Below are 13452 nucleotides of genomic sequence, written 5' to 3'. Positions count from 1 at the left end.
ACTTACGAATGTGTACATCTTTCCTCAATCTTTGACGGCTTTGGTTACATTTATTAAACAGTTTACGAGCATGAAAACTTGCCAATCAACTGTTGTTATTGTTATAAACAGCCTCCTGGTGCTTCGGAGCTCATTAACTGTTTAATAATTGTAAACAAAGCCGCCAAAGATTGAGAAAAAGATGTACAGGTTCGTAAGTGCTTGCGTAACTGCTTCGTGAATCTGGCCCCCTGGTGAATGGATTGAGTAGAGCGTTGTCTGGGAGTATCCAGCAGCTCAGGTTCGATTCCTCCTCATGGCTCCTATTGAGTTTCTCATTAGTGGATTGAGTGCCTGGGCTAAGAGGCCGATTTTAGGCAAGAATCCTTTATTTTTTTTATTTTTTTTTATTAGCACATTTAGCTATTTCTACATTTGTGCAGCTGCCCTGGATTATATGAAGGGGAGTACAGTGTGTGTCAAAAAGCTAGCTAGCTACGTGATGCTAAAAGTCCCTATCACTCAGGATGGTTAGTCATACAGAGGCGTGTGATAAGTAGTCTGCACTGGCAGACTTTGGGTGCATTATGAGGATATTAAGAATAAGGATCAAGAATTATCAAGGAATTATCAAGGATCAAGAATAACACTAATTAAGAATTCACGAACAAGAATAGGGTAGCGGTGATACTAAACGTCTCTTGAACCCCTAAAGGGGTTCAAGGGACCCCTAATACTGACTTACCAGGTGAAAGAGCTAAGTCAGTATAACTATATAGCATTGGTAAGGGCCTGACAGCTGAATGGACAACGCTTCGGATTTGTAGTCCCAAGGTTCCGGGTTCGATCCCCGGTGGAGGCGGAAACAAATGGGCAGTTTCTTTCACTCTGATGCCCCTGTTCACCTAGCAGTAAATAGGTACCTGGTAATTAGACAGCTGCTTCCTGAGGTATATGTAACAAAAAGGAGGCCTGGTCGAGGACCGGGCCGCGGGGACTCTAGGCCCCGAAATCATCTCAAGATAACCTCAAGATAGCAGTATGTCTACTCAGGGTTTCTTCCTATTAGAGGGTAAAACAAGGTGGGGGGGGGGGGGGGGGTGTTGAACATGCTGGTAAGACAGCATGTTCACCCGCAGGATGAATGATACAGCTAAATAATTCACCTTGCAGAAAAAAAAAAATACGTTTGCCAGAGTCGACACAGCATATTCCTGCCCCCGTCATAAACAAAGGGAGTGTCGAACTCCACCCAAAAGTTGAGGCTTTTACGGCAAACATGATACTTCAGGCGACGAGACATACACATGGCAGATACATATACATAGACTTATACATGGATACGTCAAAAGTTGACGTAACAAGCTTAACAAGATACAAGAACATAAGATAAATAAATAGATACAAGAACATAATAAGATAAATAAAAAAGATATGTGAATGGAGCATAAAATTTTTTTAAACAAATTAAAATTTAAAAACATACCTCAACTTCTAGGTGTGTGTATACATACATATATATATACGTGGAGAGTGCTTTTGTCTTTGATTCAATATCAGTAGAGTTGGTAATTATTTAATAAATTAGGTCGAGTGGTGTTGGTCGGGTTCGTACACATCTGCGTTACATACTGAAATATTAAAAAAAAGATGAGATTAAAAAAAACTAAAGAAATGGTTGTGAAAATTTGTAAATGAAATAAGTGTGGCAGATTGCCGCGGAAAGAAGCATGGAAGTGCCTTAATTATTTTCTAATTATTGTTTTGGTTAGTTTCTTGGGATAACACTACATATGTTACCATACATAGCTGTTATTAACCCCTTTTTATTATATTTATATATACAAGAGTTCTTACATTCTTGTACAGCCATTAGCACCCACAGCGTTTCAGGCAGGTCCTTAATCCTAATTTCCCCCCGGAATACGACCCACCAAATCGTTTAACAACCAGGTACCCATTAACTACTGGGTGAACAGAGGCTACAGTTAAGGATTGCCACCAGATCAATCCTCCCCGGCCAGGATACGAACCCAGGACAAAGCGCTCGCTAGACAGCAAACATTGCCAGTGTGAAAAATAGCCGACGTTGCATTCCGCAACTGATCAATATGAAACTTCTGTGAAAGATACAAGTCGCATTCTAATTCCCTGCAATCCCAACTCTAATTTGAACAAATATATATGTCAAACAGGACGTCGCATCATAGTTAAGACCAGACACTTGCGTTTAAAATCTACCCTATAATTTAAATCAAGTTCAAGGAATTATTCTAGTAATGTGAACTGGATTTAGTGTTGACTGAAGAGTAACCGCGTCAGAATATGGTTTATGCCAGTAATTTAGAACCCAGACTTGGGTTCAACCTTCACGCCAAGTTTGAGATGACGTATCAAACTTGCGAAAACTTAATGTATCGAGCTTGCGAAAACTTGACATATCAAGCTTGCGAAAACTTGACGTATCAAGCTTGAGAAAACTTGACGTATCAAACTTGCGAAAACTTGACGTATCAAGCTTGAGAAAACTTGACGTATCAAACTTGCGAAAACTTGACGTATCAAGCTTGAGAAAACTTGACGTATCAAACTTGCAAAAATTTGATGTATCAAGCTTGCGAAAACTTGGCGTATCAAGCTTGTGAAAACTTGATGTATCAAGCTTGCAAAAACTTGACGTATCAAGCTTGTGAAAACTTGACGTATCAAGCTTGTGAAAACTTGACGTATCAAGCTTGAGAAAACTTGACGTATCAAGCTTGAGAAAACGACATATCAAGCTTGATGTTTTGACACCTGATGTATCTCAACACATCCTGCAGACGTCTGGCATCAGGTACCTGCATAAAAATGTCGTCAACATACCTGCAGTATATGGCGGGTTTCAAGTCCATGTCAACTAAGACCTTCAGCTCGATGGTACCCATGTAGAAGTTCGCAAACAGGACACCTAGGGGAGAACCCATGGCGACCCCATCTACTTGCTTATACATGTGCCCATCTGGGCTCAAGAAGGGTGCCTCTTTTGTGCAAGCTTCAAGTAGTTTCCTAAGTATGTTTTCTGGTATGTCAAGAGGAGTACATTTGAAGGAGGCATTTGAGCGGAATTCTGTGTTGAGTTTCACTTACGAGATGGAGAAGGATGGGAAGCTGTTCTTTCTAGACGTAACAGTCACGGAAAGGAGCGGAGGCTTCCACACTGCAGTCTACACTAAGGAAACAAACATAAAATGTGCCTCAATGCCAGTAGTGACTGCCCAGACAGGTACAAGAGGAGTGTTGTTAACGCTTATGTTGACAGTGCTCTCAGCCACAGCTCAGGATGGAAGGAAGTCGATGAACAACTCTGTAGGGTAAGGCAGGTGCTAATCAACAATGGCTTCTCTAATGGTTTTGTTGAAGACATCATAAAATGAAGGTGAAATGCCATTCAACCTCTGAAGAGTCAACTAACACAACACATGTACCCCCCTATTAGACTATTTTACAGGAACTTCTTTTCGATGTCTCATAAAACGGAGGAAAGGGTCCTGAAAGATATTGTTGATAGGAATGTTATCCCTACAGACAAAAATCAGAAAATACAATTGACATTTACTATAAAATCAAGAAAACGGTCAACCTACTCATGAAGAACTCTCCAGACACCATAATGCCTTGAAGGAAACCAATGTCGTCTATGCCTTCAAATGCCCACTTGGGGACTGTAAGCACCAAAGAACTCAGTATATAGGCAAGACAACAATGTCTCTTTCCAGGCGATTAACAATGGATAAACAACAGGGCTCCATCAAGGAACATATAATCTCTTCTCACAACCAGACCATCACCAGAGAAATCTTAACAAACAACACAGAAATCATCGATAGATACAGCGATAGCAGGAGGCTCGACATCTGCGAGGCACTACACATCAAAAAGTCAACACCAACAATCAACAGCCAATTAATGCACAACTATATTCCACCCACTTCAAGACTCCGTACCAATATACAAGTGCAGATCCTGATGTTGCAACTGCTGTGTTGTGGTCACTGTACATCTTTTGCATTGCTCTGTTTCTAATTACTTTCTTAATCTGTGATAGACTCTGTGGTATGTAAATGTCTACATTTCTTCTCTTAGTTGCAAGTTTTGCAGCTTCGTCTGCAATGTCGTTTCCTATTATTCCCACATGACTTGGCACCCAGTTGATAAGTACCCGTCGGCCTTGTTGTTTGAGTGTTTGCATTAATGATATGACATTTGTGATCAGATGTGTGTTATCACATATGTGTTCTTGTTGCAAGGTTTCAGTGGCGGTTCTCGAATCTGTATGTATAATAACATGTTGTCGGTGTTCAGCAAGAGCATGTTCCAAAGCCTTTTGAATGGCTAGCTTCTCTGTAAAGTCGAACACCCATTTGAGAGTCTCCAACTATTTACAGAGCTTCCTGCTTTAACTGCTTTAACTGCAGCTCCGGTTTCTTGTCCCCGCTGGTCTACTGATCCATCTGATCTCAGTCCTACATTGTGGCTGGTTGAGCTTGAAACTATTGCTCATTGTTTGTGTTAACGTGGCCTTATACGTTTACTTAAGCTTATATCGTATTCTTTATTCTTTATACAGTACTCAATTAGTATTAAGCTTTAGTCATTTAAGTTTTTCATGCCCGAAACGCTTTGCGTAATAGTGACTTTAGCATTGTATGTACTAGCTCTGTCTATAAATCCATCAATCTTTGTAAAATCTCTTGTATGTATGTACCTTACCTAAATAAACATTTATTTATTTATTATTTATTATTTATTTATTTATTTATACAGTAACTTGATCAAGCTCTTCCTTGCACTACTCTACACTACTGAAGTATTCTAACTTTCCCTCATATCTTGTATTCAGTATTCTGTAAAAAAAAAATATTTAGTCATAAAATTGTATCTACTTTTTTCCAGGAAGAAGATGCCTAAATTCAAGAGCAATGATCGTGTGATGGCTCGTTGGCCAGGCTCGTCCCTGTGGTTTGAAGGAACGGTTATCGACTTGAATGATATTGCATACCAGATACGCTTCAATGATCCTGGCCAATCTGAATTTGTAATCAAATACAAGGATGTTAAAGTAAGTTTTGTTTTGTGTAATGACGTTGACATTTGTAATAAATGTTGTTCAATAATTATTATTATTATTTTGTTGCATCAAATTCCCCGAGGCCTGGTCAAGGACTGGGCCGCGGGAATGTTGATCCTCGGAGTCATTGACGGGTAATAAACAGGTGAGTACTGTCGCGTTGGTCCACTGTTCTACAGTGGTCTACGTGCTTAATTCTCAATCCAGGATCCCAGGTCGAGTCTATGGGCAGGGCAACATGGTTGAGCACATTTCATATCTCAACTGATACTTCTGTTCACCTTGCAGTAAATTGATACCTGGGAGTTGGGCAACTGTTGTGAGTTGCATCCTGGGAAAGGTCTCAGTAGTTGGCTTAGTCGGGGGAGGGTGCCTCGATAATCTTAAGTACAGTACCATACAGACTCCCTGTTTCCAACAAGTGGAATTATTCTCATTTTCAAGTACAGTATCACTTATGGTTTTCCTTTCTTCCCCAGTGTTGGAGCCGGTCGGCCGAACAAACAGCACGCTGGACTGTGATCCTGTGGTCCCGGGTTCGATCCTGGGTGCCGGCGAGAAACAATGGGCAGAGTTTCTTTCACTCTATGCCCTTGTTATCTAGCAGTAAAATAGGTACCTGGGTGTTAGTCAGCTGTCACGGGCTGCTTCCTGGGGGCGGAGGCCTGGTCGAGGACCGGGCCGCAGGGACACTAAGCCCCGAAATCATCTCAAGATAACCTCAAGATGTTTACAAAATGCCTAATCACCCAAATTGAGTTTAAACTTTAAAATACATAAATTTGAGGAAAAACAGTGATTAGCGACTTCTATACCACATGGGTTTACCCGCCAACTTATGTCACAAGCACATTAGGACATTCTGAATACAATAAACTTATATTACATCTCAATTGCCTGGGGATAATTACCTTTCCGAGACTACTTTTTCCGCTTTACAGTGGGAGGCACACATGGGGGATCAGAGATCAACCCACTACTGAGGCGATCCACCCTGAAACATCAGTCGTAATATAATTCAACCTTTCTTTGAGGAATGTTTAGCAATTGCTGAACTACTGAATAAAATTCTGAAACCATCGAACTGTGCATCAAACTGTCTTCCTCACTGTTATCGAGGGGCAGCCCCTCCCTCCATTCACCCCCATTCCATTTTTGAGCCCATTCACGACCTACAGTACTGATGTGGAGGAGGAGAGTGGGCAGGAATAGGGAACCCAGAATGGGTATTTAATTTATCTTGGTGCACTCTTTCTCAGCATCCTTTTAGTAGCTACCAACAGTTTACTCTCTAAAGCAAATGGGAATTGTCAGTGATAGAAACCTCACGACGGGCCTTTTGGAAAGTGGGCGCAGGATTTCGGTTTAAGAGTCGGGTCGCTGATCAAGAACCCCCTTGCAGCAATCGACTAGTATATACGTACTGTATATATGCCTCCATGAAGGATGTACCCCTTTAATGTAAGTACAGTACTATACATAGGCATTACATTGATCAAGCTCACAAGGCGATGAACGGTTAGAGTCAGGTGACCACAGTGAGCCCAATGGAGTTCAATAGCTAATGGACTGCCAATACTCGATTTGACCTCCAGAAGCCTTAGTTTCTCACATTGGCTGTAGATATATTAACAAAATAATCAGACAGTACATTTATTGAGATCATGGACACTGGAAAAGATAATGGTCATTTAATCAAAGAGAGACACATACCTGCTCGATACCTGCTGGATGGGGTTCTGGGATATCTTCTTGGTCCAACAGGCAGTTGCTTGGAATGGCCCGCAGGCCCACATATCCACCACAGCCCGGTTGGTCCGGCAGCTTGAATAAAATTATCTAGTTTTGTTTTGAAGATGTCCACAGTTGTTCCAGCATTCCACATCTTGGAAAGAGGAATCAGGAAGAGAGCATCTGCAGGAGAGGCATTTGTAGTTTGTAAATAGTGGTGAACAGCAGCCACCTAATAGCTTATGGTACACCCTGATATGTAAAAACCCACACCTTCACCAGTCTGCAGGTTCAGTCTTTTGCAGACTGCAAAAAGTACCAGACCAACCCGGCTATGGTAGATATGTGGGCCTGTGGAGCCGTCCCAAACATCAACCTGTTGGACCTAACTCTCTCAAGTCAAGCCTGAGAGAGTCCAAGGGGGAGAAAAAAAAAAAAAGAGTCCACTTCCGTTCCCCGGGCCAAGCTTGGGGAGTGGAAGAACTCGCAGAACCTCATCCAAGTACAATCCAGGTACTATCCGCCACGAAAGGGCTACAACGGAAAGCCGAAAATTTGTTAAGGTAAAAATGAAAGAACTTCTGAAAGGAATTCTTAGGACCAAATGAACAAGAAGCATGTCTCCAATATGTGATGATTGATGGAGATGGACACAAAGTTATTACCCTTTCAGTTGTTGCCTTGAATGATGTTTAGAGTTGTAGAATACAACTCCATGACTGGAATATATAGTTACTGTACATGACTAGGTGGACCAAGTATGGCTGGCATTCCATTTCTCTTTGTTTACATAGATGGCATTGGTGCAGTGAAGCACGGCAGCTATTATGAATGTGTAGAGCCATCTGCTCTGGCCGTAATTTGTATTTCACATATAAAACAAATATACAGTATTTGAAGAGTTTCTGATATACATATTTACTTTTATGCTACTTTTATGCAAAGCTTCAGGGAATGATTGTTTTTTTTTTCTCAGATAACCAATGACTGCAGATTTATCCTATTTTTATTGCTAGCTTCAATACGGTGAGCTGTCTGGTATGGCCGTGTCATGATTAGCCTACAGATGTTAGTTCTATCCCCCAGGGGCCAGATTCACGAAGCAGTTACGCAAGCACTTACGAACCTATACATCTTTTCTGAATCTTTGGCGGCTTTGTTTACAATTATTTAACAGTTAATGAGCTCTGAAGCACCAGGAGGCTGTTTATAACAATAACAACAGTTGATTGGCAAGTTTTCATGCTTGTCAACTGTTTAATAATTGTAAACAAAGCCATAAAAAATTGAGGAAAGATGTACACGTTCGTAAATATTGTACTTACGTAATGCTTCGTGAATTTGGCCCCAGGTCCCCAGGTGTGAGAAGAATTACAAGTCAGTGTGTCAGTGACTTGTCACCACTTTCTTTCCGTGTGTATTGGATGGGTGTCTTAAATGTTACTTTAACTTGAGCTACACAGATACTTTTTACTGCATTGATTTATTTGAAGACTGTTGAGGAAGTGGGTTGCAGCATTTTCTGGTTTCTGTACTTAGAAAGTAATTTGTCTTTTGCAGACTGCTGCAAATTTCAGGACACGTTCTAAGAGTCGTGGAAGATCGGAAAGCCGAGGGAGAACCGGCAGAAGAAAAAGTCCCGGTCGTCGGTCTGCACCAATATCTGAGCCAGAACCAGTCAAAGTTGCCAAACCCAAGGTGGAGGTGAAGAAGGTCACCGAGTCTGTAGTGGAGCACAGAAATGACATTTTTGAGTCGGTAACCTTTTCGCGTCTCTCCCGAGCGGATCTGGCATCTCTGCGCACATCCACGCCCACAAGACAATCTTTGCGCACTGCTTACATGAATGAAAAGGTGAGTTTATCCAGCGAGTTGGTGATCATATTGTACTCATATCCGAGGAATACAAGTCACGCACCACCCTCTCATGGCAGCCTCATTATTGCACCGTTTGTGGTGGAATTGAAGGGAATGTGAATGGAATAAATATGAATGGAATAGTCACATTTATATGAATAGTCTCCCTCAATATTTCCAGGTACTCTTTTTGTTTTAATTTTTTATCCATGTTTTTTGTAATGTTTAGCTTTTCGCTTGTTCAGTCATATTAGCTTTATGCTGTATTTGTATTCATTTTCGGCAACCCTTCTTAGTATTTGGCAGATTCTCTGATTGCCTGAGACTTGTGCTGTTTTTGTCGAACAATAAGACAACTTGACGGTCCCTCCTGGGTGTATTGCTGCACTTGGTTTGCTATCAGCCAACACCCCCCCATTTGGCCAGTCTATATTTTCTTGATTTGACACAACATTTAAGATGAGGGCACTAAAATGCATTAAACTAGGCCATCGACCTAGCCTAACCGTCATATGCATAGAAAACGTGGATATTTGTGAGCTGTTACTTTTCATAGTACTCCTTATTTTGTACATTAAGGACCATAGAGTTCAAAATGAGATGCATTAGTTGAGAGGATGGGTTGGTTTGACGGTGGGAGAAATCGGGCAGAAATGCAGTAGAGGTCAAACGTGATCAACCAGGCTGTGACTCATACGTCAGGCTACGAGCAGCCGTGTCCAACAGCCTGGTTGACCAGTCCAGCAACGAGGAGGCCTGGTCGAGGACCGGGCCGCGGGGTTGCTAAGCCCTGAAATCATCTCAAGGTATCCTCAAGGTAAGGAGGTTACCTTTAGGAGGAATTGGATGTGGAATTTAAAGTGTGCATTTAATGTGAATGAAATAAATTCAGATTCAGATTCAGATTCAGATGTTTATTCAGGTAAGGTATATACATACAAGTGATGTTACATTAATGGATTGATATATAGATAGAGCTAGTACATACAATGCCTAAAGCCACTATTACGCAATGCGTTTCGGGCAACAATGAATGGGGCAGGAAAGATAAAGGCAATTATTAGGAGAAAGCACTAAGGCATTACAGTTATATATATATATATATATATATATATATATATATATATATATATATATATATATATATATATATATATATATGCGGAAAAATCCACAGAGAAATATGAAATGAGGTGAATGTTTCGGCTCTGTTAAAGCCTTTGTCAACACCAGACTCAGTCTGGTGTTGACAAAGACTCACCAATCAGTCTGGTGTTGACAAAGGCTTTAACAGAGCCGAAACGTTCACCTCATTTCATATTTCTCTGTGGATTTTTCCGCATAAAATGATCAGTGTTTTGTGATCGTCAATTGCATATATATATATATATATATATATATATATATATATATATATATATATATATATATATATATATATATATATATATATATATATATATATATATATATATATATATATATATATATCTTGTAACCATCAAATGCATACTAAAGCACAAAAAATAAAAAAGGAAGGGGGTGGTAGGAGAAAAGCACACAGAAACTGAATTGGAGGGGATCTAAACATTCCCTCTAATGCGTTATGCGGTTATGCGTGGTTTCCTCCGAGGCTATGGGTCCCCCTTCTTCCAGCTAGAGAATCTTTGGAGCAGTACGGTGAGATCAAAACCAGCATCCTGGGGTCACCGCTGCCTTAACCACCAGACTATGATGTGCTATGTACAAAGAATTTCTAATGTTAAGGGTATTTTCTGTGGAGAGCCCCTTCGGCTCCCACAAGCTATGCTGGGCTGATGTGTGTATATTATAGTGGCAACAATCAATCGATGGAGTTCAAGGCGTACCGGGGACCACGAGCCAGAACTTGGCCCCCTCAGAGAGGCACACGGAGCAATGGCTTATATACACCCCCCATGTAGTTGGAAGCATTCTATGTCTGCCATCTACCAGGTCAGGCACCCAGAAAGATAGGGATCCCAAAACAAACTACAGCTGGTGAAAAATTGCAACCCGAAAGCTGGACGAGCACGCAGAACTCGACAAACAGAAAACAAGCAAACGAGCATGACGTCACCACAGCCGCCGCGCCACTGTCTGAACAGCTCCCCCCTCCCCGGGAAGGGGAAGGTGGAGTCCCAGACCTCCCGCGCCAGCTACCCAACCCTAGTTCAGACAGAGGATGAATATCAAAAACGCGAAAAAAAACGGCGACTGAAGGGAGGGAGGGATGCCGGGGAGCCTCCGGGTCTCACCCAGAAAATGGCGTTTCATTACATTCAATGTTGGCTTTCTGCAGAGAGCCCTTTCAGCTTCCCCAAACTACCTAACCAAAGAGAAAGGAAAAGACCGCCAGTCTCTCACCATCAAGAAAATCCTGCCTCTACTCTGAAACCCTCAGACTTTAGGGGTGGGGGGGGGAAGCTACGTTCTGACTCGTGGTCCACGTTAGACCTAGAACTCCATCAATTGACTGTTGCCACGGTCTAATATATATGCATCAGCCCGGTTCTGGGGAAACCTCCGGGTCTCACCCAGAAAATGGCGTTTCATTACATTCAACGCTGTTTTTTTTTTATACAAAAGTAATTGCCATAAATAATTTTCCTACATCCACTGTGTACAATACTGTATAATTATCACAGATTGAATATGACGGTCAATTTAACAATGTGGAGGCATTCAACACCAGCAAGAAGCTAGAACCAGCACCAGTACCAACAGCAGCATCAGCACCAACAGCAGCATCAGTGTCAGTATCGGCACCAGTACCCAAAAGCCTCGGCACTCATTCCGACTTGCCCCACAGTAGAGGCTCGGGCGTCAAGTCTGGCATCATTGCTCTCGTCCCATCCCTTGCCACTGTCAGAGCTTTCATCTTGACTATTGTTGTGATTGTCCTGCCGGTTATCCACACCGAGATGTGTACGAAGGTATGTATATCCTACAACTTCATTTGATCACTATTAATCTGTTGTGTGTAATAAGGAGAGGAATAAATGAGTTGTGGAACTTGCAATAAGGAAAGGAATGAATGTGTTGTGGAACTTGCAATAAGGAAAGGAATGAATGTGTTGTGGAACTTGCAATAAGGAAAGGAATGAATGTGTTGTGGAACTTGCAATAAGGAAAGGAATGAATGTGTTGTGAAAATGGTATTTGGGCTATCATGCAATCATAATTTTTTAAGGGAGAGTTCCGAGAGAATATTTACAACGTAAACTTTTTGGGCGGATCACTGCTACTGTACTGAAGAATTGGAAGTTGCTAGCATACATGCTGTATGAATTATTTCTCCTTTGTATTACAATCCTTCGAGTCTAAAATTGCACCAGCTACACACAGCCTAATTTTTACCATCTCATACAGCTGAAGGTAAATGATTTGGACACTCATTTACCCCTATGAACACAGCAAAATGTGAAGACCTGGATATAAATCAGTTGGCTAAATGTGTTATGTTAAAATATGTAGAGTAGTGCTTCAAGGTGAGCAGGGGTATGTAGAATTCTTAGCTTGCTTGCTTTCTTTCTTTGATGTCCAAAGGGTTTGGAAAGGAGAGGGGGGGGGGAGGTGATTATTCTTAGCTTGCAAACAGGTTTCGCTTCAGGTTTTTTCCCCAGAGGCGTTAATTTTCAAGGACCGACTATTATAGTTGTCTTCTCTTGCAGTAATTTATTCATAGTCCCAACACCTTCCTTCTAGGGACTTGACATTAGGGATATCTACAGCAGATACTTCTCCAGGAGATACTATCACCACATAAACTTTTCACTTTTCAAACTGTCTGACTCCTCCTTCAGTCTCTTCCTTTATATATTGTTCCACTTTGTCCTTCAAAGATTCTGGTCATCTGCTTCCGTGATATTTCACCCTTAAAACCCCCCCACCCCCCTTTTCATTACAAGATTCCTGGACATTCTACAATCATGTCCATATCACGTAAATGTATTTTGTATCACCTATGTCATACTCTTGCCCCCCCCCCTCCCTTTTTCATATTACATTTCATATACTTTTCATTTCTATGTCCATCAGAAAAAACTAATTTCTACTGCTTGTACACTTGAGTACTCTGCCTCAACCTTCCATACCTAAGTTACCTTCTTATTTTTACTGAACTAATTACCTAAGTGTAGTTACAGAAGTGTAAGTACTAAGTGTTGTACTGCCTCTCTGGAGTTTGCATAAGAGAGAGAAACAGGGCGTTGTTTATGGTATCGGGAGCCGGTCGGCCGAGCGGACGGCACGCGGCACTTGTGATCCTGTGGTCCCGGGTTCCATCCCAGGCGCCGGCGAGAAACAATGGGCAGAGTTTCTTTCACCCTATGCCCCTGTTACCTAGCAGTAAAATAGGTACCTGGGTGTTGGTCAGCTGTCACGGGCTGCTTCCTGGGGGTGGAGGCCTGGTCGAGGACCGGGCCGCGGGGACACTAAAGAGCCCCGAAATCATCTCAAGATAACCTCAAGATCGTAAAGTGCTCCTTTCCCTGCCTGGGAAGTGCCGACTTATGCATGCTAGGGTTTAGCATGCAGGGTTTAGGAGCATGCCTGCTCTTCCAACCCTGTTGTGGTGACAGTGTTTTCATGTGGATTAGTGAGTAATTAACTAAAAGACAGTTACCATAAGGATAATTAGCTATAAGTCTCTTCATTGGTGGATTGCCTTATATATTTCCTATTCCCCTTCACATCTAGGCGACGAAACAATTTGCAGGTTCCTTGTCACCATTATGTCATGGGTCAGTGAGAGC

The 13452-nt window shown here is 41.7% G+C and overlaps 1 protein-coding gene across 2 annotated transcripts in view; it reads left to right on the top strand.

Annotated features, from left to right (window-relative positions):
- LOC123770467 (delta(14)-sterol reductase TM7SF2) overlaps positions 1 to 13452 on the top strand; it is a 46687-nt gene that overhangs the window by 20421 nt on the left and 12814 nt on the right. For both annotated transcript variants that reach the window (XM_045762330.2, XM_045762329.2), the window contains exons 2-4: positions 4915 to 5080; positions 8381 to 8674; positions 11344 to 11631. In XM_045762330.2, coding sequence (XP_045618286.1) covers positions 4922 to 5080; positions 8381 to 8674; positions 11344 to 11631 — 741 coding nt within the window. In that variant the 5' untranslated portion in view covers positions 4915 to 4921. The remainder of the gene's footprint in view (positions 1 to 4914; positions 5081 to 8380; positions 8675 to 11343; positions 11632 to 13452) is intronic.

This window comes from Procambarus clarkii, chromosome 24, assembly GCF_040958095.1.
Source record: "Procambarus clarkii isolate CNS0578487 chromosome 24, FALCON_Pclarkii_2.0, whole genome shotgun sequence".
In the NCBI taxonomy this organism is placed as follows: Eukaryota; Metazoa; Arthropoda; class Malacostraca; order Decapoda; family Cambaridae; genus Procambarus; species Procambarus clarkii.
The sequence above is the reverse complement of the archived record's forward strand: the minus strand, read 5'-3'. Positions and strand labels throughout refer to the sequence as shown.